The sequence below is a fragment of the Pogonomyrmex barbatus genome, unplaced genomic scaffold (genome assembly GCF_055798465.1).
Source record: "Pogonomyrmex barbatus isolate J1 unplaced genomic scaffold, ASM5579846v1 scaffold15, whole genome shotgun sequence".
NCBI lineage: Eukaryota > Metazoa > Arthropoda > Insecta > Hymenoptera > Formicidae > Pogonomyrmex > Pogonomyrmex barbatus.
The window spans coordinates 3,214,799-3,239,524 of NW_028297111.1; the positions used below are offsets into that span (position 1 = coordinate 3,214,799).

Genomic DNA, 24,726 nt, shown 5'->3' on the forward strand with positions numbered 1-24,726 from the left:
GCTATACGCCGAGTGCGGGAGAAGTTCCCAGCCTAACGCAAAGATATGATCCTGAGTCGCTTTCGCAACATGTGGTCGAGCATTGTCATGAAGCAAGATCACTTTACGACGTCCTTGGCCAGTAAATGGCCTCTTTTCTTCTAATGCAGCGCTCAAATTGGTCAATTGTTGTTGGTAGCGGTCTGCCGTGATTGTTTCACCCGGTTGTAACAACTCGTAATACAACACACCTTTCCAATCCCACCAGATACAGAGCAAAACCTTCTTGGCGTGGATATTGGGCTTTGGCGTCGATGTCGAAGGTTGACCATGGGTCAACCCATGATTTTCTGCGTTTAGAGTTATCATAAAGAATCCACTTTTTATCGCCTGTAATGATTTTGTGCAGAAAATCTTTTTTCCGAAACTTTGAAAGCAAAGTGAGTGCAGTGTCACGCCGATGATTTTTGTTGTCTTCGGACAATTCATGCGGAACCCATCTGCCTTCCTTTCCTATCGTATGTAAACGTACGGAAATGGTTTGCTGCGTAACTCCAAGCTGTTCTGCAAGCTCCTTTTCAGTTTGCGCAGAGTTTATATCCAGCAGTGCTTGCAATTCGTCCGTTTCAATCTTTTGAGGGTGTCCAGCACGTCGTGGAGATTCGAAAGAATATACATATATATATGTATATTGTAATATATGTATATGTGTGTAGGTCATTGTATTGTTGACTTGTTGTTCTAAACGTTATAAACGCGGTAAATATCATCACATGCCTCGGTAGTCGAAAGGATAAGATGCCTGCCTGGTAAGCAGGAGATCCAGGTTCGATTCCTGGCTGAGGTATTTTTTCGCAAAATAATTACTTAATTAATTAGTTTTCACGACTGGTTCGTGGTCGGGCCCCGCCGTGATGCACACCCTCCCTTCTTATTTAGATTTCATCTTCAAGACTGAAATCTCCTTGGTGAAATTTTTGATACCATATTTTCTACATGTAGTATGACTTACAGCGTTCTCTCCATGCAGCATAAATCATTGCAGTGGCTTCAGCAGCATTTTTCTTCAGATGAAACGCGAAGTGGATGGAAAATCGAATATGCTCTTTTGTTATTGCCATCGTGAACACTACTGATTTTTGAGGTTATGTGCATCAAACGCCAAACCGTATGGCATTTTAGAAGGCCAAATGTCAACGCTTTAAAATCACAAAAGGGCGGAAAGATATATAAAATTTAAATTGTTATTTCGGTTATATGAAATCTAAAGCTCAAAACTTTTTTGTACACCTAATATATTTCATAAATCATTTAGTTATAAACATATCTTATTATTTTTATGCATAAAATAACATATAGAGAAAAAGCAGGTATATGTTTCTTCAAATGTATATATTTTCATACTAATTGCATAGATTTTTGAAAGTAAATATTAATACATCTTCTCCGCGCTGAAATTGTTTTATTTCATTATTTTATGCATAAAAATATGAAGATATGTTCATCAAAGAATTAATAGTTAAGAAGATATTTTATATTTTATGTGAGAATATACTATAATAAAGTAGAAAATATTTCATATTGATTTTAGACATTTGTATCTTAATACGTTTACATCTAAAGTAATTAGAGGAATCATATTATACAACAAAAAATATTTGATTTTATTTTAAAAAATGGCAACAGAGAGAGATGGCAAGAAATGGCAAGAAATGGCAAGAAATCTCAACAGTAACATCATCTGCAAATGAATCAATATCATATGGCCTTCTCGAAACTAAAATTTTCATATAAAAAATATTTTTCTACGTATGATTTCAAAATATTTTTGTGCACTATTTAAAATAAAATTGGACATGCTATTTACGTATATATTAGATATAAAATAATACGTATATTAGATATAAAGTAATCATCAATATCTTCTTTTAAAATATCAATTATTGACATTAGTTATATGTACAATCTAAGTAATCTGTTCCATTTATATAAAAAAATTTAATACCAATGACGCCAAATTAATACCAATGGCGCCAAATTAGTAAACTGTTATACAATTACTAAAAAAAATAAAACCTACATAGTAATATCTTTAATTTTTAAAAAATAAAATCTAAACGATACATATTTCTTGGTATCAATCCAAAATTCTAATTATTCTACTACAAATGATAGTAGTCGTTTTATTTAATTGTTCTTAGAATATTATTACATCACAATTTTGCAAAATTCAATTCTAGAGTCAAAGAGGTAAAAATTTACAGTGTTAACAATATAAAGTGAAAATGTTTTGTTTAAACAAAAGAATGTTTTACGTGTAAAAACATTTGACGCTGTTAAACCTTACAATATAATAATAAAAGATATGAATATAATTTAAACCAAATAAAAAAAATAAGAAACAATGACACAAAATAAAAAGTATAATCACATGCATATATTCGAATGAGATGCAAGTTCATATGGATTATTTAATTTAAGTCATGTATTTCTGTACAAGATGTTTATCTCTCGATACCGATTTGGTTTATTCTTTCTTTCATGTATTAATAATTACATTACTGTTCTTTTATGATTTTTGTCTTCCGCCTGACACGAGAGAGAGAGAGAGAGAGAGAGAGAGAGAGAGAGAGAGGGAGGGAGAGAGAGAGAGAGAAAGGGAACACAGAGAGAAAAAGAAATTAATATATATATAATAAAATAAAAAAAAACATTGCTGCAAATAATAATAATAATTATATATTAAAATTAAAAAAAATTGTATTACAAAATTCCAAAGAATTCGAAAAATACTTTTTAAGAACAAATTAAAAACTATTTCTCAAAATTTGACAGCATTTGTAAAAATCGCTTAAATCTTTTTCTACATTTAAGTATATAGTAAATTAGTATATAACAAATTAGTATTGATAATATATTATTACAAAAATTTGTTTATAATGTAGGATGATTTATTTATAAGAAATAAATAATATTGATGTTATATAAAATTACTTAAAAATTATAATATTCATGAAATTTAATGTTGGGATTTATTAGCCATTTTTTACATATTTTAAATTAAGAAATATTAAGAAATGCGTTGTTGTTCGTAACATTTAGACTTGATTTGACTAAAAATTTGTCGTTATTCATCATCTTACTATTTCCTTAATTATATTTTAATAGTTTAGGTCGACTAATTTCATAAAATAAAAGTACTAAAAAAAATTAATATAAAATTGTTAATAGTCTTTGATGTAAATTGTAAATATACAAAACACACACACACATATATATATATATATATATATATATATATAAAATTTTATTTTTATATGTATATGTATATATACTTTTATTATACAACATTAATTATAAAATATATTATATTTAAAAATAATAGATGTAAATTATAATATTGATATATTTTGAAGCACATTGATGTGTGTGTGTGTGTGTGTGTGTGTGTGTGTGTGTGTGTGTGTGTGTGTGTGTGTGTGTGTGTGTGTGTGTTGATAGATATCAAAAATTTCTAGTTATTCCAGATGATTTAAATCGATTCTTGAACAGAATGACATATTTATAATGATACAGATGTAAGCAGCAAGAACAATTAATACGCGAATACTTAAGTGTATATTTTAAACACAAACTTGCAGGTCCTAGACTGCGTTCCCATATTCAATTTCAGCACTGAAAGTCTATAATATATGTAACATTATATATTACAGACTGTACGATGTGAATTATATATTTTTAATACTGACAATAAATATCGTAATCTAAATCAGTACTAGTTTATTGCTATCCAGTTTATTGTTACTTGATCAGTAAAGATTAAAAAAACTATAATAAGTATTAATGATAGTAATGCTTATAAGAACGCAAGCGCCGGTTTATTTGACGCTTCTGCATGTTTAGTTTTTCTGGAACCAGTGGAAGAAGGTTTTTAAACTTTTCCGGTATCCACTGCATCTGCAAAATTCGTATGGGCGCACATGTTAAATATACAAAATTCTTGATCTTTTAAAATGAATTAATTCAAATACTACAAAAATTGTGTTCAATCAAACAACTCTTGTTAGACAAGAGTTTTATGAGTTTGGGGATAACATAAGACAGTACCATTGATTTCATCTTGGATGGCGTTCGATGGCGTTAGAACAAGATCATTTTGAATTTTTTAAGCAGAAAATTATTTCTCTTTTTTTTTGTTGCATATTCTCGTAGCTTAAATGTTCAAGACGCCATAATAAAATATTTTTTCATTAAATACCTTTTAAATTATAGAGGTTGAAAATTAAATTACTATCGGCAAAGTGACCTTGTCCTGACAAAACCACCCAAAATCAAACGGATGGAATCATCCTATATCCTATGTTTTATGAATTTCATATATGCATTTCTTGTAAAAAATAATAATTCACATATGCATAATACATTTATATATTCATTGATCAAAATGAATAATATTTTCAAGTTTTACAAATTGAAATTGAAATAACGTGTTATATTTCTTTTTGATGATTTAGTTTTGAGACTAATATATCGTTTTCACAAGTTTTCAAATTAAAATACATTTTAACTAATAATATGTAACGTTATTAAAATTTAATAAAAACCAAAAATATAATAAGTTAGTAATATTACGTTTGATAAAATACGTTTGATATACCTGAGTAAGTTGCTTGAAAGTATAGACGTTATTTATGATCATGACTAATGCTGCAGCTTTACTAACTTCTCTAGAAAAAAAATATATGATATATATTAGAAATGATATAATACAGTTAATAATTGTACATAATTAAAATATATTTGTGGAAATGGTAACGTTACTCAGGATGGATTTTGTCCCAAATGTCTAATACGTAATCAAATGATGGGGTTATATGTTTCTGAAGAACATGACAAAACAAATTTATATGCTTTCTTCGTTTATAGTTTGTTTGTATTATAGTTGTATTATATATATGTCTTTTTTGTAACAAGTAAAGATAAGGTAGGATATAAACATCTGTAGAGCAAGCTAGAGCTTCCATTATTTCTAGATTTTCGGTTTCGATAATTTGGTGTAAGTCAAAAAATACTTCGCCTAAACGAATGTGAGACATGCCATTACAATATGTCCATCTCTTCCACCACGGTAAAAGTTTAGCTCTAGAAAATTCAATTATAAAGATATGACAATTATTATATATATATTTTCGTTTAAAAATATATCAAGCTTTGCAGATACTACACAGCGAGAACGACTTCTTTGAATTTAATTCTTTCAATTTTATTAGATTCAAAGGAATTTACTTTTGAAATAGTCCAAACAAATCAATTATTGATTCAAATTCGATCGCTCGGTTCTTCAAATAATAAATTGCATTATTGCATTTTAAATAAAATATTTGTTTAATAAATTATTTGAAGGACATAACGATCTTTATTATATGTTTCAACAATGTTAAAAAATCTTTTCCATTGAAACAATATTTAATTTAACCAAACAAAAAATTATTTAGTCCAACAATAAATTTTACTTCCCTTAAATAATAGTGTTTCTTCTGTTTAAAATACCATGATATACATTAACAAAACAACAAATCTCTTAATTCTACAAAATAATGTTCTATAAATTGCAAAATTATGTTGTTTAAATTAAATAAATTTAAATTAAACAAATAGAATTATTAAATAATTATAGAATTATTAAATAATTATAGAATTATTAAATAATTATAGAATTATTAAATAATTATAGAATTATTAAATAATCTGAAGAAATCTTTTTCTCAGTAAATGTACAGAAATATAATGGAACTTTATAGGAATAATTACGTCTGATTTGCCAAATGAGACTCTAAATTATCTAATGCTGCTTTCTTGCATTTGCTATCGCCGAGAATGCACGCCCATTTGGCTGCTTCTTGCCTCAAACATTTAGTTAGATGATTTTCGTTATGATTTTCCTTGTATCCAATTTTTTCAAGTAGCTGACTTAATATCCAAAGCATTCTCTCCTAAATGTTATAAATTACAAAAACATTCTATAACTTATTTATTTTTCGGAGATGTTGCTAAATTATCGAAAAGCATTTTATTATTCAATTTCTTAATTAAAGCATTAATTTTTTTAGAAAACTAATTAAAAAATTTAAAAAATTAATTTAATATAAAATGTATTTGAATTTAAATTAATAATAGTAAATAGTACAAGATATATTCTTTACTAAATTAAAGTAAGTAGTGTAAAATACATTCTTTACTAAAAGGTGTATTTATATTTTTACCTTGAAATCTTTTTCTCCATCATAGCGTGGAATTGGAATGATGTATGACATGCGTTCAAGAGCTTTAAACATGGGATACCATGCTATATAATCTACTTCTTTATGTAAGTATTTTATAAGTTCCCAGAATATGAGTGGTTTGAGTTCGCCTTTTGTTACAAAGTGAAACGCGTCATCGATGAGTTGAGCACGATTGAGAACATTAATCTTCCTATGATTTTTGGAATCAAGATACAATGCAATTTTTAACCAATTGTCCTGAGAGTAATTTACACGATAATATCCTATCACAATAAAGAAATATCATCAATAATCAGTCAGAAATCATTAATCATTGTTTTGTTTGATATTAAATTTAAGATATAATATTCTGAAATTTTATTTTCTTCGCTTAAAATATGAACTTAAGTAACATGATAAAAATTACTTTTATATATAATAAATTGCCCAAATATACAAATAATAAAGGAAGTGTCAGTATATGTTATATTTATGAAATAACATAATATTAAACTTTATGTTAAATTATCTTCGATAAAAACTTTACAATCAATTTACTATATTGCAATATCAAATTATTTACAAAAGTTATATTTTTTAAATATTGTGATAGTCGCAAAAAAATTAAATTAATATAATTATATAAACATTATGTTATACATTAGATTATATTATTATATAAATTCATGAAATGTTCGAAGTTCAATAACAAAATACGTGGAATGTAATTTGCTAAACGAGTAATTTGTGCATTTTAAAATCTCTAAAACTTGAAGATAATTAGAATAAACTTTACGATGTTACATTTCATACGTTATATTAATATTAGTTTCAGAATCATACATATATATATAAGAAGCGTACACATCTGTTCTAAAAAAGAAGCAAGAAATTATTCCTTTTTTATAAACATTCAATGTTATAGATTGAACAAATTAATGGAATCTGTAGTATAAAAAAATTTTCAAGTATAATTCACCGGTATTTTGCATGTTGACTATTATCCACATGTTTTCTATATTTATTTCAGGTCTATATGTGCGTTGCATTGTCACCAAATACCATGGCAAAGTCATCGTAAAATCATTATATAGAGGCATACTGTATATTAAAGGTACATATATATTCCACTTTTTGTAAAACTTTGTTGTGTCAAATATATTCGATATATTTTTGGGAATTGCACTTGTGTTAAGAACAGGATATTCCTTTCTTCTTATCCAATGTTCTATTACGCTATTTATATTAAGTTGTCCTTCATTTATTGTTTGTGAATTATAAATAGATTGCGTAGCATTCCAAAATTCATCCAAACCACCCAACCTTATAAAATTATATAAAACTTAATTATACTGACATTATACATTTTATAATAGATATTACCGAGAAAGTATTATTCAACGTGTAAATACTATAATTTTTCTAATTTTTCTAATTTTTCTAATTTTCACACTTATTAAGAGCTACAGGAGTATACTTATAGTTATAGTATACTTATAGTTCATATCAAATTCGTACAAAACGTTACATTTAACGAAACATCTGTAGCTCTTCAGAGTATATTTTTACTTTCATCTATACTATTAATGATAAAATAAATGATACACATTCAAACGACACATACTTATTGCTAAAAAAGTATTAATATCTAACTAAGATCTCGCAACTTTACAAAAAAATAATTTGCTCCACGTTGCATGCAATCTCTCTGTCACTAAAGTTCATAAAAGAAAAATATTTTCCATGTACAAAATTAAATGAAATGTATGTTAATAAAAGAAACATCATATAATCGCAATCTTTTGAATGAGCAAAATAATATACAAACTATCACCGTGAATATCATCACGATTAATACAAATAAGAAATTATTAATAAGATACTACATAATGAATGGGAGATCTAGGGGAGAAACAGGAAAATTTAACATATAACACAAAAGTCTCAGATAGACTATATTGAATTACATTTTAAATCTTAAAATAAGAAATAAGAATATTTTTAGATATTACGTAGCAATAAAAATTATGTGTTCTTATTTGTTATAACAGAATCTATCTATTAAGAAATACTTATTTAAAAAACAGTTATAAAAGTTGGCACTAAAATATATGTGTCTGATTACAGAACGCATTTGCATAATAAATCTTTCATTAAAAGATGGGAGAATTATGAGAGATAAATTTATTTATAGAAAAAATTATTCCTTTATAAAGAAAAATTAAAATTTTGTAGAGAATTTACTCATAAAGTTTACTGTTTGTTTGAAAATAGTAAAAAGTTTCATGTTAAACGTTAATAATGCATTTATAATTCTATATCTCTATTTTATATCTCTAATGACATAAATATCAAAAATGTTTCAACATGTATTGAAAAAGGTATGATAAATGTTACAATTACATTTACAAAAGAAAGAGACTAAGCCAAACAAAAATTTATTTACAGGCTAAACTATTTCTCTAAAAAAAGTTTAGATTTTACGCAAACAATTTACAATTAAAAATGAATTTACAATTTACATGGCTTAACAGTTAAATTACGTTATATATTCGTAGAATAATGATGTTATATTTTAGCTTGGACTAAATTAAGGTCAATTTCTGATATTAAATCTTTTGTACAAAATATCTTTCGGTGACTTGGAGTAATAAACAATAGGAGAGTTGCAATCAAATATGATAAATTATTATGTAGCCGGCAATATAACATCGCAATTAAAAATTATAAACTTGAAAAATGTAGAATACAGAAATAAACAGAAAACGAAATGTTACGAAATATACTTACCGTTTCTTCAAATATAATCCAATGATTTCTTGAAAAATTTCGTTACCCACTGCAAGATACAACATACGTAATATACATGGTGCTATAAAAAATGAAGATTATAAGATCAAATAAATATAAGTAAATATATGCTTACAGTAAATTTAACGAAGTTTCCAAAGATACTGATAGGACTTTAAGTACTTAGAAAAATCAGAATTTATAATTTTGCTTATATTTTTTACTTTTATAGTAAATTAGAAAAAAATAAAATAAAACTTATTTTTTGAAATAGCTCTTAAAAGTATTTATTATTATAATTATGTTAATGTTTGTATAATGTTGCCTACCTTTCATGTAACGAGTAAAAGGAGAGAGAGAATTAATTTCTGATGAAAGAGGATTCATAATGTATCCATCATCCAAACGGAGAGATGCTTGTTGAGTTTGGACAACAAACAAATCCAACAAACGAATATCTGGCATAATCTAGATATTAGGAATGTGTAGTAACATAATAAGTAATTTTTTATATAAATTAAATCATAATTAGACCAATTCATTAAATAAATTAAAACATATAGGAACGTTATGGATCCACGGATCCTAAAGAAATGTGTAATTAACGGAGAAAGTTGATATAATTGTTCAATTATATTAGATAGCATCGACAATATTTAAAGAATACATTTGCTTATATCATAAATATGCATGATCCGTTTTCTATGTATGATGTATTGTTACAAGCAAGCAAATACCTCGTTAATCATGATTATCACAGATAACGTAGCAATACCCTCGTGCAACCATAAGTGAGACCATGATGGATTGACATTGCCAAACAATTTATCGATCACTTTACGTCCTATTAAACGCGATATTTCTATTTTGCGCGCAATGGGATCTATTTCTTCATCATAGACAATATTGTTATTTCTGAAACCATAAATGAAATGTCATTTGTAGTACATATTCTCAGTACGCGCAACGAGCTATATGTTATAATTAACGTTATTATCTACTACATATAATATTTATATATAGTATTTAGTTTTTCTTCTATAACTATTTTACTATAAAAATATAAAAGTTCATTATTTAATTACATATATTACCTATCAAATACGAATTGAAATTTATCCATGCCATTATCTTGCAAATCTGCGATTGCATTATAATCTCCTTTTATAGTTTTGTCTGATAGTCTCCATGTGTTCTTAAAGATATGCGTAATATTTTCAATTAATTCAAATGAAAAAGTTTCATTTTGTATTATCGGTCTCCCGACCCACAATTTGAAATCATAGATTTTTTCGGAAATAATGTATGAATAATCTTTTATGTCGAATAATGCAATCGCAATATGATAAGTAGGTATATCGAAAATAGTGCCAAAACGTGTCACCGTTATGTTCTCGTTCTCTTCTGACAGGAATGTGTCAAGGAGTGGTATATTTGAAAAAGCACGATAATATGTGTGATGCTTAATAGTAATATTAAATCTAGCTTTTATTCCTGGCTCGTCCCAACATGGAAATAAACGTCGCATTCCTGTCGCCGAGTTATTCGTTACGATGAGCAATCTAATGTTTAAACAATTTTATTAATTTTATTAAAATGTAATGTACAATAAACTTTTATTTTATATAAACATTTAAGTAATCTTTGGAAATTGATACAAAAGCTAAGGAAAAAGACTAATATATTTAGTGGTCTCCTTGCTGTAGACAATATTTATTTTATTAACTGTAACTATAACTATGAACTATAAATACTGCAAATTATTTATAATTGGTACAGAAAAATCAATTTTATACATATACTAAGTGTAATTAATTGACTTAACATTACTTCTTTAAAAGAATAAAATATTATTTTGTATATTTTTAATAATTTTTATAATTTTTGCATTCAGAGTTTGTACCTTATCTATATTTATATCTATATTTGTATCTATATCATATATTTTCCGACACTGTTCAATATTAAGATCCTACTAATTATTCTGTGAATATTATGGCGCTATTAAATGTTTTTTTTATTTAACGAATTTTTGTTACATTAAAGTGAATCATTAATTTTGTGTAATTAAAAAAGATACTTAATCTATTCATTTCAAATATTATGATATGATATTATTATGTGACGTTTATTACGTAATAAGTCTGTTTTTACTCACTTGTCATCTCCTTCCGCATTTATGTATGGTATCTTGATAAAGCCTCCATTTATTTCACCTTCATATATCATATTCAATAAATAATTGCCAGGTAATAGAAAGTCATCGAAATAAAAAACATAAATTGATGAATTAATGAATTGTGAATAGCCATATGCCTTCATTATGCGTTTATTACTCATATTAATTGCCGGAAATTCAATTATAATCACTTCCACTAAAGGCAAATCTATGTTTCGTGTAGCATTGTAAATAATAACGCCGAGATTACATATTCCACGGAAGCTATTTTCTTCTAGGCTTAATGTTACTTCAATGTTATAATCTTTTGGTACTATAGATTTGACACTATTAGACAAACTTTGAATTTCGTTTATATTTACACTCTTGGATGTATTGTCGGTGTTTCCGTCAGCAGAAAATGTCATAAGTAAAATTATTATTATATTGCCATATAATAACAATTTTATGTATTCCATGGTATTCACCTAAACATTTTTAAAATTAAAATTAAAATTTTTAATATTTATGCAAACATATTTTTGATAAAAAAAAACTTATATTTAAAATTATACCATAGAAATCCAATATTCTAAAAATATGCAAAACAGCAATTGTAGCAATTGTCCTCTTTTATTAAAAGATTTATAATCAATACCTAAAATAAAATTTTTCTGTACATCTTGAGTATGTATCACTATATTATTATATATGCGATGTTAAATGCGTGCGTAAATGTGTAATATCTAATTTAAAAAAAATGTTATTTTTCATCATGGAAACTTCTTTTAATATTAATAGTAACTTTAAAAATAATATTCGTTGCAAACTATTCTTGCATTGTACATATTTATCCGTGTATTATAAAATTATGTTCATATATTACGATAATAAGTCCTGTTTTATTGATTAATTTCATAAATTGATATTTTTGTGCTAATGAATATTTAAAATATTTTATATTAATTAATTTATGTTATACTCACCGTTGTAAGTGATCGATGATGAACTCTTACAATTAATATCGCGACCTTCCTGTTCCAATAGTTTATTGCAAAGTGACGAATGTGACAACAAACATCAGTGATTGTAATAAATATAAGTAATATAAATTATACATATAACATAGCGTTGGCGGAATAACTGTAGAAGAAGCTATAATATATGACAATTAGTTGGTCATAAAAATTATAATAAAATTTTACATATATGTTTATATGCATACATTTGTATGTGCGTAAATTAAATAGTTTATATTAATTTATTTTTTTATTTCTACAACTTTTTCGTGTATATTCAGTCGATTAATATAAATATTTCCTTTGCAAAGTGAATTATGTTATGCATTTTATTTATCGTAATATCTCTAATTATTATTGATGTAAGAATAAGACTGGTAATAATTATAATGCAATTAATTGTAAAAAGCATTATTGCATTAAGAAGCAAATATAATTTGCCTTTGCAAATTCTAAATTAAAAACAAATAGTATTTTACAAAATATTATCACAGGGTGATATATAATACTTATGTGTATATACTTTTATTTTAATCTGTATAATTAAGTTTATACTTTATGATATTTATGCACTCTGTCTTCTAATGATTAAATTTATTCATTAATATCATGTATATCATAGATATCAAAAATAATTTAAAATATTCCAAATTGTTACTTACTGTTAAAAGTTATTGATGACAGAATTGTATTTTTTAAATCACGATCCTTTTGCTTCGAGCTTTCGTTACAAAGTGACGATCATGATGACTAACGTCGATTATTAAAGGTATCACAACAAAAGCATAAAATAAACAAAACTTGTCTCTGATCACTTTTAAACATATGATAATAGTCGATCGGTTATAAATGTTAATACATGGGATGCATCATTTTGATAGAAATATATAGAAAATGATGATATGATGATATGATATGACAAAGAAATGGTTCTGAAAAATGTTATAGAAAACCACATATTTATGATATTGATTAATTCGCGGATAGAATCGGTAGATTTCTTTGCGGACGTCATGTTTAAATTGGAATTATATATCTCTTTTATATAATATGTCTCTTCTAGTTATTGTGGACTTAACAATATTAAAGTGTAATTTTCAAAAAGTGAATAATTTACGAGATTTTTAACTCTTATTGTGGCATATTTTCTGACATAAAATATAAAATATACCTCATAAACCATTTAGCTATAAACATATTTTATTATTTTTATGCATAAAATAACATATAGATTATTAGAGGAAAAGCAGGTATACGTTTCTTCAAAAATATATATTTACATATTACTAATTGCATAGATTTTTGAAAGTAAATATTAATACATCTTCTTCCGCCAATCGTTTTATTTCATTATTTTGTACATAAAAGTATGAAGATATCAAAGAATTAATAAGATATTTTATATTTTATGTGAGAACATGCTATAATAAAGTAGAAAATATTAGTATTGATTTTAGACACATTTGTGTACATCTAATTTACATCTAATGTTTACATCTAAAGTAATTAGAGGAATCATATTATGCAACAAAAAATATTTGATTTTACTTTAAGAAATGGCAACAGTAAAAAATCTCGACAGTAGCATCATCTACAAATGAATCAATATCATATGGCCTTTTCGAAACTCTAAAATTTTCGTATAAAACATTTTTTTCTACGTACCATGATTTCAAAATATTTCTGTTCACTGTAATCACTCACTTAAAATAAAATTGGACATGCTATTTACGTATTAGATATGAAATAATCATATTCATCAATATTTTCCTTTAAAATATCAATTATTGGCGTTAGTTGTATGCACAATCTAAGTAACCTGTTCCATTTATATAAAAAATTTAATACCAATGAGTGGCATCAAATTAGTAAACTGTTATACAATTACTTTAAAAAATAAAATCTACATGGTAGTATCTTTAATTTTTAAAAAATAAAATATAAACGATACATATTTCTTTGTATCAATCCAAAATTCTTATTCCGTACAAATGGTAGTAGTCATTTTATTTAATTGTTCTTAGAATATTATTACACCACAATTTTGTAAATTCAATTCTAGAGTCAAAGAGGTAAAAAAATTTACAGTGTTAACAATATAAAGCAAAAACGTTTCGTTTTAATAAAAGAATGTTTTACGTGTAAAAACATCTGGCGCTGTTAAACCTTACAATATAATAATAAAAGATATGAATATAATTTAAACCAAATAAGGAAAATAAGGAAACAGAATAAAAATAATCATGTGCATATATTCGAATGAGATGCGCGTTCGTGTGGCTTAAATTTAAGTCACGTATTTCTATACAAGATGTTTATCTTTCGATACTGATTTAGTCTGTTCCTTCTCTCATGTAATAATTACACTACTGTTTTTTTGTGACTTTTGTCTTCCGCCTGTCGCGAGAGAGAGAGAGAGAAGGAGAGAGAGAGAGAGAGAGAGAGAGAGAGAGAGAAATTAATATATATAATAAAATCAGAAAAAACATTGCTGTAAATAATAACAATTATATATTAAAGTTAAAAAAAGTTGTATTACAAGGTTTCCAAATTAAACAAAAAGAATTCAAAAAATACTTTTTAAGAACAAATTAGAAACTATTCCTCAAAAATTTGACGGCATTTGTAAAGATCGCTCAAACATTTTTCACATTTAAGTATATAGTAAATTAATATATAACAAATTACTATTGATAACATATTATTACAAAAATTTATTTATAATGTATGATGATTCATTTATAAGAAGTAAATAATACATATTGAAGATTGTTGTTATATAAAATTACTTAAGAATTATAATATTCATGAAATTTAATGTTGAGATTTATTAGCCGTTTTTTTACATAATTTTAAACGTTAATAAATGCGTTGTTGTTCGTAACTTTTAGATTTGACTAAAAATTTGTATCGATATTCATATCAACTTACTATTTTCTTAATTATATATTTTGATAGTTTAGGTCGACTAATTTCATAAAGTAAAAGTACTAAAAAAATTAATACAAAATTTTTAATAGCCTTTAATAAATAAAGTAAATTGTATATGTACAGAACATATATAAAATTTTATTTTTATATGTACATTATACAAACTTTAACATTTACTATAAAACATATTATATAAAAATAATAGATGTTTATTATAATATTGGATATATTTTGAAACACATAGATATATATATTGATAGATATCAAAAATTTCTTCCATCCCGGACGATTTGAATTGATTCTTAGACGCTAGAATGACATATTTATAATGATAAAGATGTAAGAAGCAAGAACAATTAATACGCGAATACCTAAGTGTCTATTTGAAGCACAAACTTGCAGGTCCTAGATTGCGTTCCGATATTCACTTTCAGCACTGAAAGTCTATAATATATGTAACATTATATATTACAGACTGTACGATGTGAATTATATATTTTTAATACTGATAATAAATGTCGCAATCTAAATCAATATTAATTTATTGCTATCCAATCTTTTGTTATTTGATCCGTAAAAATTTAAAAAAATTTAATAAGTATTAATGATGGTAATACTTATAAAAGTGAGAATCTAACTGGCTGTTTATTTGACGCTTCCGCATGTTTAATTTATTTGAAACCAATGGAAGAAAGTTTTCAAACTTTTCCCGTATCCATTGCATCTGCAAAATTCGTACATGATAAATGGGCGCACATGATAAATATACAAAATTTTTGAGATATTTATGAATTGATCCATTTTAAAGGATTACTCAAAAATGCTGCGTTAAATCAAACAATGTTTCAGACAAGAGTTTTATGAGTTTGGGGCTAACACAAGATAGTACCATTGATTTGACTTTGGATGGCGTTGGATGGCGTTAGGACAAGGTCATTTTGAATTTTTTAAGCAAAAAATTGTTTCTCTTTTTTTGTTGCATATTCTCGTAGCTTATCTTAAATTTTTAAAACGCTATAATAAAATATTTTTTCATTAAATGTCTTTTAAGTTACAGAGATTGAAAGTTAAATTACTGTCGTAAAGTGACCTTGTCCTGACAAAACTACCCAAGATCAAATCGATGGATTCATCCTATATCTCATGTTTTATGAATTCCATATATGCATTTCTTTTAAAAAATAATAATGCATACATGCATAATACACGTACACGTAGATTATTCATTGATCAAGATGAATAATCTTTTCAAATTTTACAAACTGAAATTAAAATAACGTGTTATACTTCTTTTTTGACAATTTAGTTTTGAGTATAATATGTCATTTTCACAAAGATCAAATTAAAACACATTTTATCTAATATGTAACGTTATTAAAATTTAATATAATCCAAAAATATAATATGTTAGTAGTATTACGTTTGATAAAATTTACCTGAGTAAGTTGGCTGAAAGAATAGATGTTATTTATGATCATGACCAATGCTGCAGTTTTACTGACTTCTCTAGAAAAAAAATACATGATATATATTAAAAAAGACATATAATACAGTTAATAATTGTACATAAGTACATAATTGTACATTAAAATATATTTGTGGAAATGGTAACGTTACTCAAGATGGATTTCGTCCCAATTGCTTAATATGTAATCAAATGATGGAGTTATATGTTTCTGAAGAACATGATAAAACAAACTTATATGCTTTTTAATGAATGAGTTTGTTCGTCTTCGACGTGATAAGATAAGCTGAGTTACGATATAATCTACTTTAGAGCACGCTAAAGCTTCTATAACGTCTAGATTTTCGGTTCCGATAATTTTTTGAAAGTTAAAAAATATTTCGCCAAAAGGAATGTGAGACAAGCCATTACAATATGTCCATCTCTTCCACCATGGCAAAAGTATATTAGATCTAAAGAGATTTTATTACAAAGATATGACAATTATTATATATATTTTCATTTTCATTTATATATCAAGTTTTACAGATACTGTGTACAGAAATATAATGGAACTTTATAGGAATAATTACGTCTGATTTGTCAAATGCCATTCTAAATTATCTAATGCTGCTCTCTTGCATTTGCTATCACCGAGAACGCACGCCCATTTGGCGGCTTCTTGCCTCAAACATTTAGTAAGATGATTTTCGTTATGATTTTCCTTGTATCCAATTTTTTCAAGTAGCCGACTCAATATCCAGAGTATTCTGTCCTAAATGTTATAAATAAACAGAAACATTCTTTAATTTATTTATTTTTTGGAAAGTTGCCAAATTGTCGGACTTTATTACTCAATTTCTAAATTAAAGCATTAGTTTTTTAGAAAAACTATTTAAAAAATTAATTTAATATAAAATGTGTTTGAATTTGAATTAATGTAAATAGTGTAAGATACATTCTTTACTAAATTAATGTAAGTAGTATAAAATACATTCTTTACTAAAAGGTGTATTTATGTTTTTATCTTGAAATCTTTTTCTCCATCATAGCGTGGAATTGGAATGATGTATGATGTATGCGTTCAAGAGTTTTAAACATGGGATACCATGCTATATAATCTACTTCTTTATGTAAATATTTTGTAAGTTCCCAGAATATGAATGGGTCGAGTTTGCCAGTTGTTACAAAGTGAAACGTCATCGATGAGTTGAGCACGATTAAGAACATTAATCTTCCTATGATTTTTGGAATCAAGATACAATGCAATTTTTAACCAATTGTCCTAAGAGTAATTTACACGATAATATCCTACAATCACACAATAAAGAAATGTCATCAATCATCAGTCAGAAATCATTAATCATTGTTTTGTTTGATATTAAATTTAAAATACAATATTCTGAAATTTTATTTTCTTCGTTTAAAATATTCATTTAAAATATGAACTTAAGTAACATGATAAAAATTACTTTTATATATAATAAATTGCCCTATATACAAATAAATATAAATACAAATAAATATAAAAGAAGTGTCAGTTATATTTATGAAATAATATAATATTAAACTTTATGTTGAATTATAGTCGGTTATAAACTTTACAATCAATTTATTATATTGCAATATCAAAATATTTACAAAAGTTATATTTTTCAAATATTGTGATAATTGCCAAAAAATTAAATTAATATTATAAATTAGTTATATAAACATTATGTTATACATTAAATTATATTATTATATAAATATATTCATGAAATGTTCAAAATCATTAACAAGATACGTTGAATGTAATTTGCTAAACGAGAACTATTTGTGCATTTTAAAATCTCTAAAAGTTGAAGATAATTAGAATAAACTTTACGATGTTGCATTTCATACGTTATATTAATATTAATTTCAGAATCATACATATAAGAAGCGTATACATCTGCTCTAAAATATATCTGCTCTAAAAAAGAAGCAAGAAATTATTTTTTCTTTATAAACATTCAATGTTAAAAATTGAACAAATTAATCGAATCTGTATAAAAAAATTTTCAAGTATAATTCACCGGAATTTTGCTCGTTGACTATTATCCACATGTTTTCTATATTTATTTCAGGTCTATATGTGCGTTGCATTGTCACCAAATACCATGGCAAAGTCATCGTAAAATCATTATATAGAGGCATACTGTATATTAAAGGTACATATATATTCCACTTTTTGTAAAACTTTGTTGTGTCAAATATATTCGATATATTTTTGGGAATTGCACTTGTGTTAAGAACAGGATATTCCTTTCTTCTTATCCAATGTTCTATTACGCTATTTATATTAAGTTGTCCTTCATTTATTGTTTGTGAATTATAAATAGATTGCGTAGCATTCCAAAATTCATCCAAACCACCCAACCTTATAAAATTATATAAAACTTAATTATACTGACATTATACATTTTATAATAGATATTACCGAGAAAGTATTATTCAACGTGTAAATATTATATTTGTAATTTTTACATTTATCAAGAGATACAGGAGTATACTTATAGTTCATGCCAAATTCGTATAAAATGTTACATTTAACGAAACATCTGTAGCACTTCAAAGTATATTTTTACTTTCATTTGTACTTATAAAACAAATAATACACATCCAAACGACCATATTTATTGCTAAAAAAGTATTAATATCTAACAGATCTCGCAACTTTACAAAAAAATAATTTGTTCCACGTTGCATGCAATCTCTCTGTCACTAAAGTTCATAAAAGAAAAATATTTTCCATGTACAAAATTAAATGAAATGTATGTTAATAAAAGAAACATCATATAATCGCAATCTTTTGAATGAGCAAAATAATGTACAAACGATCACCGTGAATATCATCATTATTGATTAATACAAATTAATACAAATTAATACAAATTAATACAAATAAGAAATTATTAATAAGATATTACATAACGAATGAGAGAATCAGAGGAGAAACAGAAAAATTTAACATATAAAGTTGATGACAAAAATCTCAGATAGATTATATTGAATTACATTTTAAATTTTAAAATAAGAAATAAGAATATTTTTAGATATTACGTAGCGATAAAAATTACGTGTTCTTATTTGTTATAACAGAATCTATCTATTAAGAAATACTTATTTAAAAAACAGTTATAAAAGTTGGCACTAAAATATATGTCTCTGATTACAGAACGCATTTGCATAATAAATCTTTTATTAAAAGATGAGAGAATTATGAGAGATAAATTTATTAATAGAAAAAACTATTCCGTTATAAAGAATTAAAATTTTGTAGAGAATTTATTCAAAGATACTGTTAAAGATTACTGTTTGTTTGAAAATAGTAAAAAGTTTTAAATTAAACGTCAATAATGCATTTATAATTCTACTTATAATGACATAAATATCAAAAAATGTTTCAACGTGTATTGAGAAAGGTGTGATAAATGTTACAATTACATTTACAAAAGAATAGAAAGAGGCTAAGTCAAACAAAAATTTATTTACAGGCTAAACTATTTCTTTAAAAAAAGTTTATGTTTTACGCAAACAATTTACAAGTAAAAATAAATTTACAATTTACATGGCTTAACAGTTAAATTATGTTATATATTCGTAGAATAATAATGTCATATTTTAGCTTGGACTAAATTAAGGTCAATTTCTGATATTAAATCTTTTGTACAAAATATCTTTCGGTGACTTGGTATAATAAACAATAGGAGAGTTGCAATCAAATATGATAAATTATTATGTAGCCGGCAATATAACATCGCAATTAAAAATTATAAACTTGAAAAATGTAGAATACAGAAATAAACAGAAAACGAAATGTTACGAAATATACTTACCGTTTCTTCAAATATAATCCAATGATTTCTTGAAAAATTTCGTTACCCACTGCAAGATACAACATACGTAATATACATGGTGCTATAAAAAATTATAAGATTATAAGGTCAAATATATAAGTAAATATATGCTTATAATTAATTTAACGAAGTTTTCAGAGATACTGATAGGACTTTGAGTGTTTAGAAGAATCGGAACTTATAATTTTTTTTTATTTTTTACTTTTACAGTAAATTAGAAAAAAATAAAATGAAACTTATTTTTTAAAATAGCTCTTAAAGGTATTTATTATTATAATTACGTTGATGTTATTTGTACAGTGTTGCCTATCTTTCATATAACGGGTAAAAGGAGAGAGAGAATTAATTTCTGATGAAAGAGGATTCATAATGTATCCATCATCCAAATGGAGAGATGCTTGTTGAGTTTGGACAACAAACAAATCCAACAAACGAATATCCGGCATAATCTAGACATTAGGAATGTGCAGTAACATAATAAGTAATTTTTTATATAAATTAAATCATAATTAGATCAATTCAACAAATAAACTAAAACATATAGGAACTTTATGGATCCACGGATCCTAAAGAAATGTGTAATTAACGGAGAAAGTTGATGAAATTGTTCAATTATATTAGATAGCATCGACAATATTTAAAGAATACATTTGCTTATGTCATAAATATGATCCGTTTTCTATGTATAATGTATTGCTACAGAGCAAATACCTCGTTAATCATGATTATCACAGATAACGTAGCAATACCCTCGTGCAACCATAAGTGAGACCATGATGGATTGACATTGCCAAACAATTTACTCACTACTTTACGTCCTATTAAACGAGATATCTCTATTTTGCGCGCAATGGGATCTATTTTTTCATCATAGACAATATTGTTATTTCTAAAATCATAAATGAAATGTCATGTGTAATACATATTATCAGTGTACGCAACGAGCTGTACATTATAATTAACGTTATCTATTACATATAATAGTTATATATAATATTCAGTTTTTCTTATATATTTTCTTATATTTTTATAGTAAAATAGTTATATAAAAAAAACTGAATATTATATATAAATGTTATAAACTGAATATTATAAAACTGAATATTATATATAAATATTATATATATATATATAATATATATAATATATATATATATATATATAAATATATATATATATATATATATATATAATAGATAATAATGTTAATTATAACGTATAGCTCGTTCATTATTTGATTACATATGTTTACCTATCAAATACGAATTGAAATTTATCCATGCCATTATCTTGCAAATCTGCGATTACATTATAATCTCCTTTTATAATTTTGTCTGATAGTCTCCATGTGTTCTCAGCGATATGCGCGATATTTTTAATTAATTCGAGTGAAAAAGTTTCATTTTGTATTATCGGTCTCCCGACCCACAATTTGAAATCATAGATCTTTTCGGAAATAATGTACAAATAATCCTTTATGTCGAATAACGCAATCGTAATACGATGAATGGATATATCGAAATTAATGCCAAAACGTGTCACCGTTATGTTCTCGTTCTCTTTTGACAGGAATGTATCAAGGAGTGGTATATTTGAAAAAGCATGGTAATATGTGTGATGCTTAATAGTAATATTAAATCTAGCTTTTATTCCTGGCTCCAAATATGGAAATAAACGTTGCATTCCTGTCGCCGAGTTATTCATTACGATGAGCAATCTAATATGTTTAACCAATTTTATTAATTTTATTAAAATGTAATGTACAATAAACTTTTATTTTGTATAAACATTTAAGTAATCTTTGGAAATTAATACTAAAACTGAGGAAAGGTTAATATATTTAGTGATCTTCTTGCTGCAGACTATATTTATTTTATTAACTGTAACTATAACTAGTTATGAATTATAAATACTGCAAATTATTTATAATTGGTACAGAAAAATCGATTTTATACATATATTATGTGTAATTAATTTAATAAATAATTACACATATTATAAATAACAAATTTACTTAACATTACTTCTTTCAAAGAATAAAATATTATTTTGTAAATTATTAATAATTTTTATAATATTTGCATTCAAAGTTTATACGTTATCTATGTTTATATCTATATTTGTATCTATAACATATATTTTCCAATTGTTCAATATTAAGATCCTACCCATTATTCTTGTGAATATTACAACGATATTAAATATTTCTTTTATTTAACGAATTTTTGTTACATTAAAGTTGTGAATCATTTATTTTGTGTAATCAAAAAAGATACTTAATCTATTCATTTTAAATATTATAATATGATATTATTATGTGACATTTATTACGTAATAAGTCTATTTTTACTCACTTGTCATCTCCTTCCGCATTTATGTATGGTATCTTGATAAAGCCTTCAACTATTTTGTCTTCATATGTTATACTCAATAAATAATTGCCAGGTAATAGAAGGTCATCGAAATGAAAAACATAAATTGGTGGATTAATCAAGAGTGAATAGCCATATGCCTTACTTTTACGTTTATTACTCAAATTAATTGTAAATTGAAATATAGTCATTTTGAAAAGCAAATCTATGTTTCGTATAGGATTGTAAATAATAATGCCGATATTACATATTCCACAGGAGCTATTTTCTTCTGGGCTTAATGTTACTTCAATGTTATAATCTTTTGGTACTATAGATTGGTACTATTGATACTATTAGACAAACTTTGAATTTCATTTATTTTTACATCAATCTTGGGGGTATTGTTGATGTTTTCGTTAGCAGAAAATGTCATAAGTAAAATTATTATTATATTGCCATATAATAACAATTTTATGTATTCCATGGTATTCACCTAAATGTTTTTAAAATTAAAATAAAAATTTTTAATAATAATTTTAATTTTATGTTTTTATTTGATATTTTTATTTACTTCTTCGTATTGTTCACGAAAAAACAAATCAAAATAACAATATCTATTGTCGTAGAATTGTGATCGAATTTGGCGATCGAAAGGCAGTTTAGCATCTTTTATAATGTATTTAATAGCGTGCATTTTGCATTAGTTACGCAAAAAAAGATTATTTGCTGACATATTTGATGAAAAAAAATCAAGTGTTAAGCTAAAGACTACAACATATTGATATATGATTCGCATCGACAATTAGAATCTTCATGGGCACCATTTTTTCCATGATATCCCAGGTGTCTTCATCGAACGTAGTTATTGCGCCGAATGTGAAGACGTTGATGACGGTCCGGGAGTTGTATATTGTCTTCTCACAGCTCAAAGCATAACGTTCGATTTTTTTGCAGTCTTCATTATTAAAAACGGACAATTCCTTTCTGCAAAAGCGACCAACGTACCGACCGACGTAGGAAACATGCAGCGAGACACACCACGAAGGATGCTGAGTTACTTAAACCCTTTCCGATCGTTAGATTCGACCATAGTTCACAATAATAGATGCAGTTATTTGGATGTTTTCTTCATAGACAATATAAAGGAGCAAATATAAAAACGCTTGCAAAGATAATTTCTGCGTTTTATTTGTAAGATCGTATGTGCCGGTGAAATTATTTAATAGAGTTCTCATCGAGAAAATTTTTTATCGCAATCGATCTTTACTCAGATTTAAATGAACGAATAATATTTTGATCAAAAATGTTTGTAAAATGCTAATAGTATATATATATATATATATATATATATATATATAAATGTCTAATGGTACATATAAATATAAATTTATACTAGAAAATTCTATGTTGATATGTTCTCTCGGCACTGTTCTTGGAGATAACGAAGAGAATTGAAGCTTGGTACGTAGATTTAAAGCAGCTACTATACAAGACTATTTAGTTCCAACATGTGGTCTCCATGTAAAAATATTGTTCTCAGAGCAGATATGTTAAACTTATACATATCTTTCACGAAGAAAAACTTTTTCTACTTGGAAAATATCATAATATCGAGCGATAAGTCGTAGAGAATCAGATATTACACTTCGAGAATATTGATTCACGAAAAATATTTATTGATGCAAAAAAAATCAGTCACAGCTTATATTTATCATTTTCGTTTTATGACATTATAAATAAAATACTGGACAAAAATAACTGACTTGTCACTAGTTTGTTATCGATCCTTTAATTATCTTGAATGCATTAAAGAGCTGCAATAAGATTTAATATTGACTTCTTGGCTTTCTCAATTTTTTGATACTATTGAAAAAGTAATATGAATTTTTTTCAGTTTTCTATACACA

The 24,726-nt window shown here is 25.6% G+C and overlaps 3 protein-coding genes and 1 non-coding gene across 5 annotated transcripts; 1 reads left to right on the forward strand and 3 right to left on the reverse strand.

Annotated features, from left to right (window-relative positions):
• The first annotated feature begins 754 nt into the window (after nucleotides 1-754).
• Nucleotides 755-826, forward strand: TRNAT-GGU (transfer RNA threonine (anticodon GGU)). The gene has a single exon. It is a non-coding gene; the product is annotated as a tRNA-Thr (tRNA).
• Nucleotides 827-3,266: 2,440 nt separating this feature from the next.
• Nucleotides 3,267-9,967, reverse strand: LOC148937246 (aminopeptidase N-like). Its single transcript, XM_089073573.1, has 8 exons — nucleotides 9,362-9,967; nucleotides 9,033-9,114; nucleotides 7,222-7,565; nucleotides 6,243-6,526; nucleotides 5,791-5,972; nucleotides 4,801-5,121; nucleotides 4,637-4,706; nucleotides 3,267-3,936 (listed from the first exon to the last, which is right to left on the reverse strand). Exons 1-8 carry the CDS (start codon nucleotides 9,495-9,497, stop codon nucleotides 3,820-3,822), a joined length of 1,536 nt encoding a protein of 511 aa, XP_088929699.1. The 5' UTR covers nucleotides 9,498-9,967; the 3' UTR covers nucleotides 3,267-3,819.
• A 12-nt stretch (nucleotides 9,968-9,979) lies between these two features.
• On the reverse strand, nucleotides 9,980-12,936 carry LOC148937247 (aminopeptidase A-like). Of its 2 annotated transcripts, XM_089073574.1 has the most exons (5): nucleotides 12,872-12,936; nucleotides 12,177-12,345; nucleotides 11,766-11,848; nucleotides 11,191-11,678; nucleotides 9,980-10,594 (listed from the first exon to the last, which is right to left on the reverse strand). In XM_089073574.1, exons 3-5 carry the CDS (start codon nucleotides 11,766-11,768, stop codon nucleotides 10,123-10,125), a joined length of 963 nt encoding a protein of 320 aa, XP_088929700.1. In that variant the 5' UTR covers nucleotides 11,769-11,848; nucleotides 12,177-12,345; nucleotides 12,872-12,936; the 3' UTR covers nucleotides 9,980-10,122. The 2 variants fall into 2 exon arrangements, with proteins under 2 accessions (XP_088929700.1, XP_088929701.1); XM_089073575.1 differs by lacking the exon at nucleotides 11,766-11,848.
• Nucleotides 12,937-20,264: 7,328 nt separating this feature from the next.
• LOC148937248 (aminopeptidase Q-like) lies at nucleotides 20,265-22,861 on the reverse strand. The gene is made up of 4 exons (XM_089073479.1): nucleotides 22,820-22,861; nucleotides 21,718-22,182; nucleotides 21,177-21,354; nucleotides 20,265-20,914 (listed from the first exon to the last, which is right to left on the reverse strand). Exons 2-4 carry the CDS (start codon nucleotides 22,167-22,169, stop codon nucleotides 20,702-20,704), a joined length of 843 nt encoding a protein of 280 aa, XP_088929605.1. The 5' UTR covers nucleotides 22,170-22,182; nucleotides 22,820-22,861; the 3' UTR covers nucleotides 20,265-20,701.
• Nucleotides 22,862-24,726: the final 1,865 nt, after the last annotated feature.

Coding starts and splice junctions, on each gene's coding strand:
- LOC148937247 (XM_089073574.1), bottom strand. Junction 10,595..11,190: donor AATGCGGAAGGAGATGACAA/GTGAGTAAAAAC, acceptor TTTAAACATTAG/ATTGCTCATCGTAACGAATA.
- LOC148937246 (XM_089073573.1), bottom strand. CDS start 9,497: ATGCCAGATATTCGTTTGTTGGATTTGTTTGTTGTCCAAACTCAACAA. Junction 6,527..7,221: donor AGTCAACATGCAAAATACCG/GTGAATTATACT, acceptor TTATTGTGATAG/GATATTATCGTGTAAATTAC. Junction 3,937..4,636: donor CTTTCAAGCAACTTACTCAG/GTATATCAAACG, acceptor CGAATTTTGCAG/ATGCAGTGGATACCGGAAAA.
- LOC148937248 (XM_089073479.1), bottom strand. CDS start 22,169: ATGAATAACTCGGCGACAGGAATGCAACGTTTATTTCCATATTTGGAG. Junction 21,355..21,717: donor TTTCAATTCGTATTTGATAG/GTAAACATATGT, acceptor TTATGATTTTAG/AAATAACAATATTGTCTATG. Junction 20,915..21,176: donor TGATAATCATGATTAACGAG/GTATTTGCTCTG, acceptor CCTAATGTCTAG/ATTATGCCGGATATTCGTTT.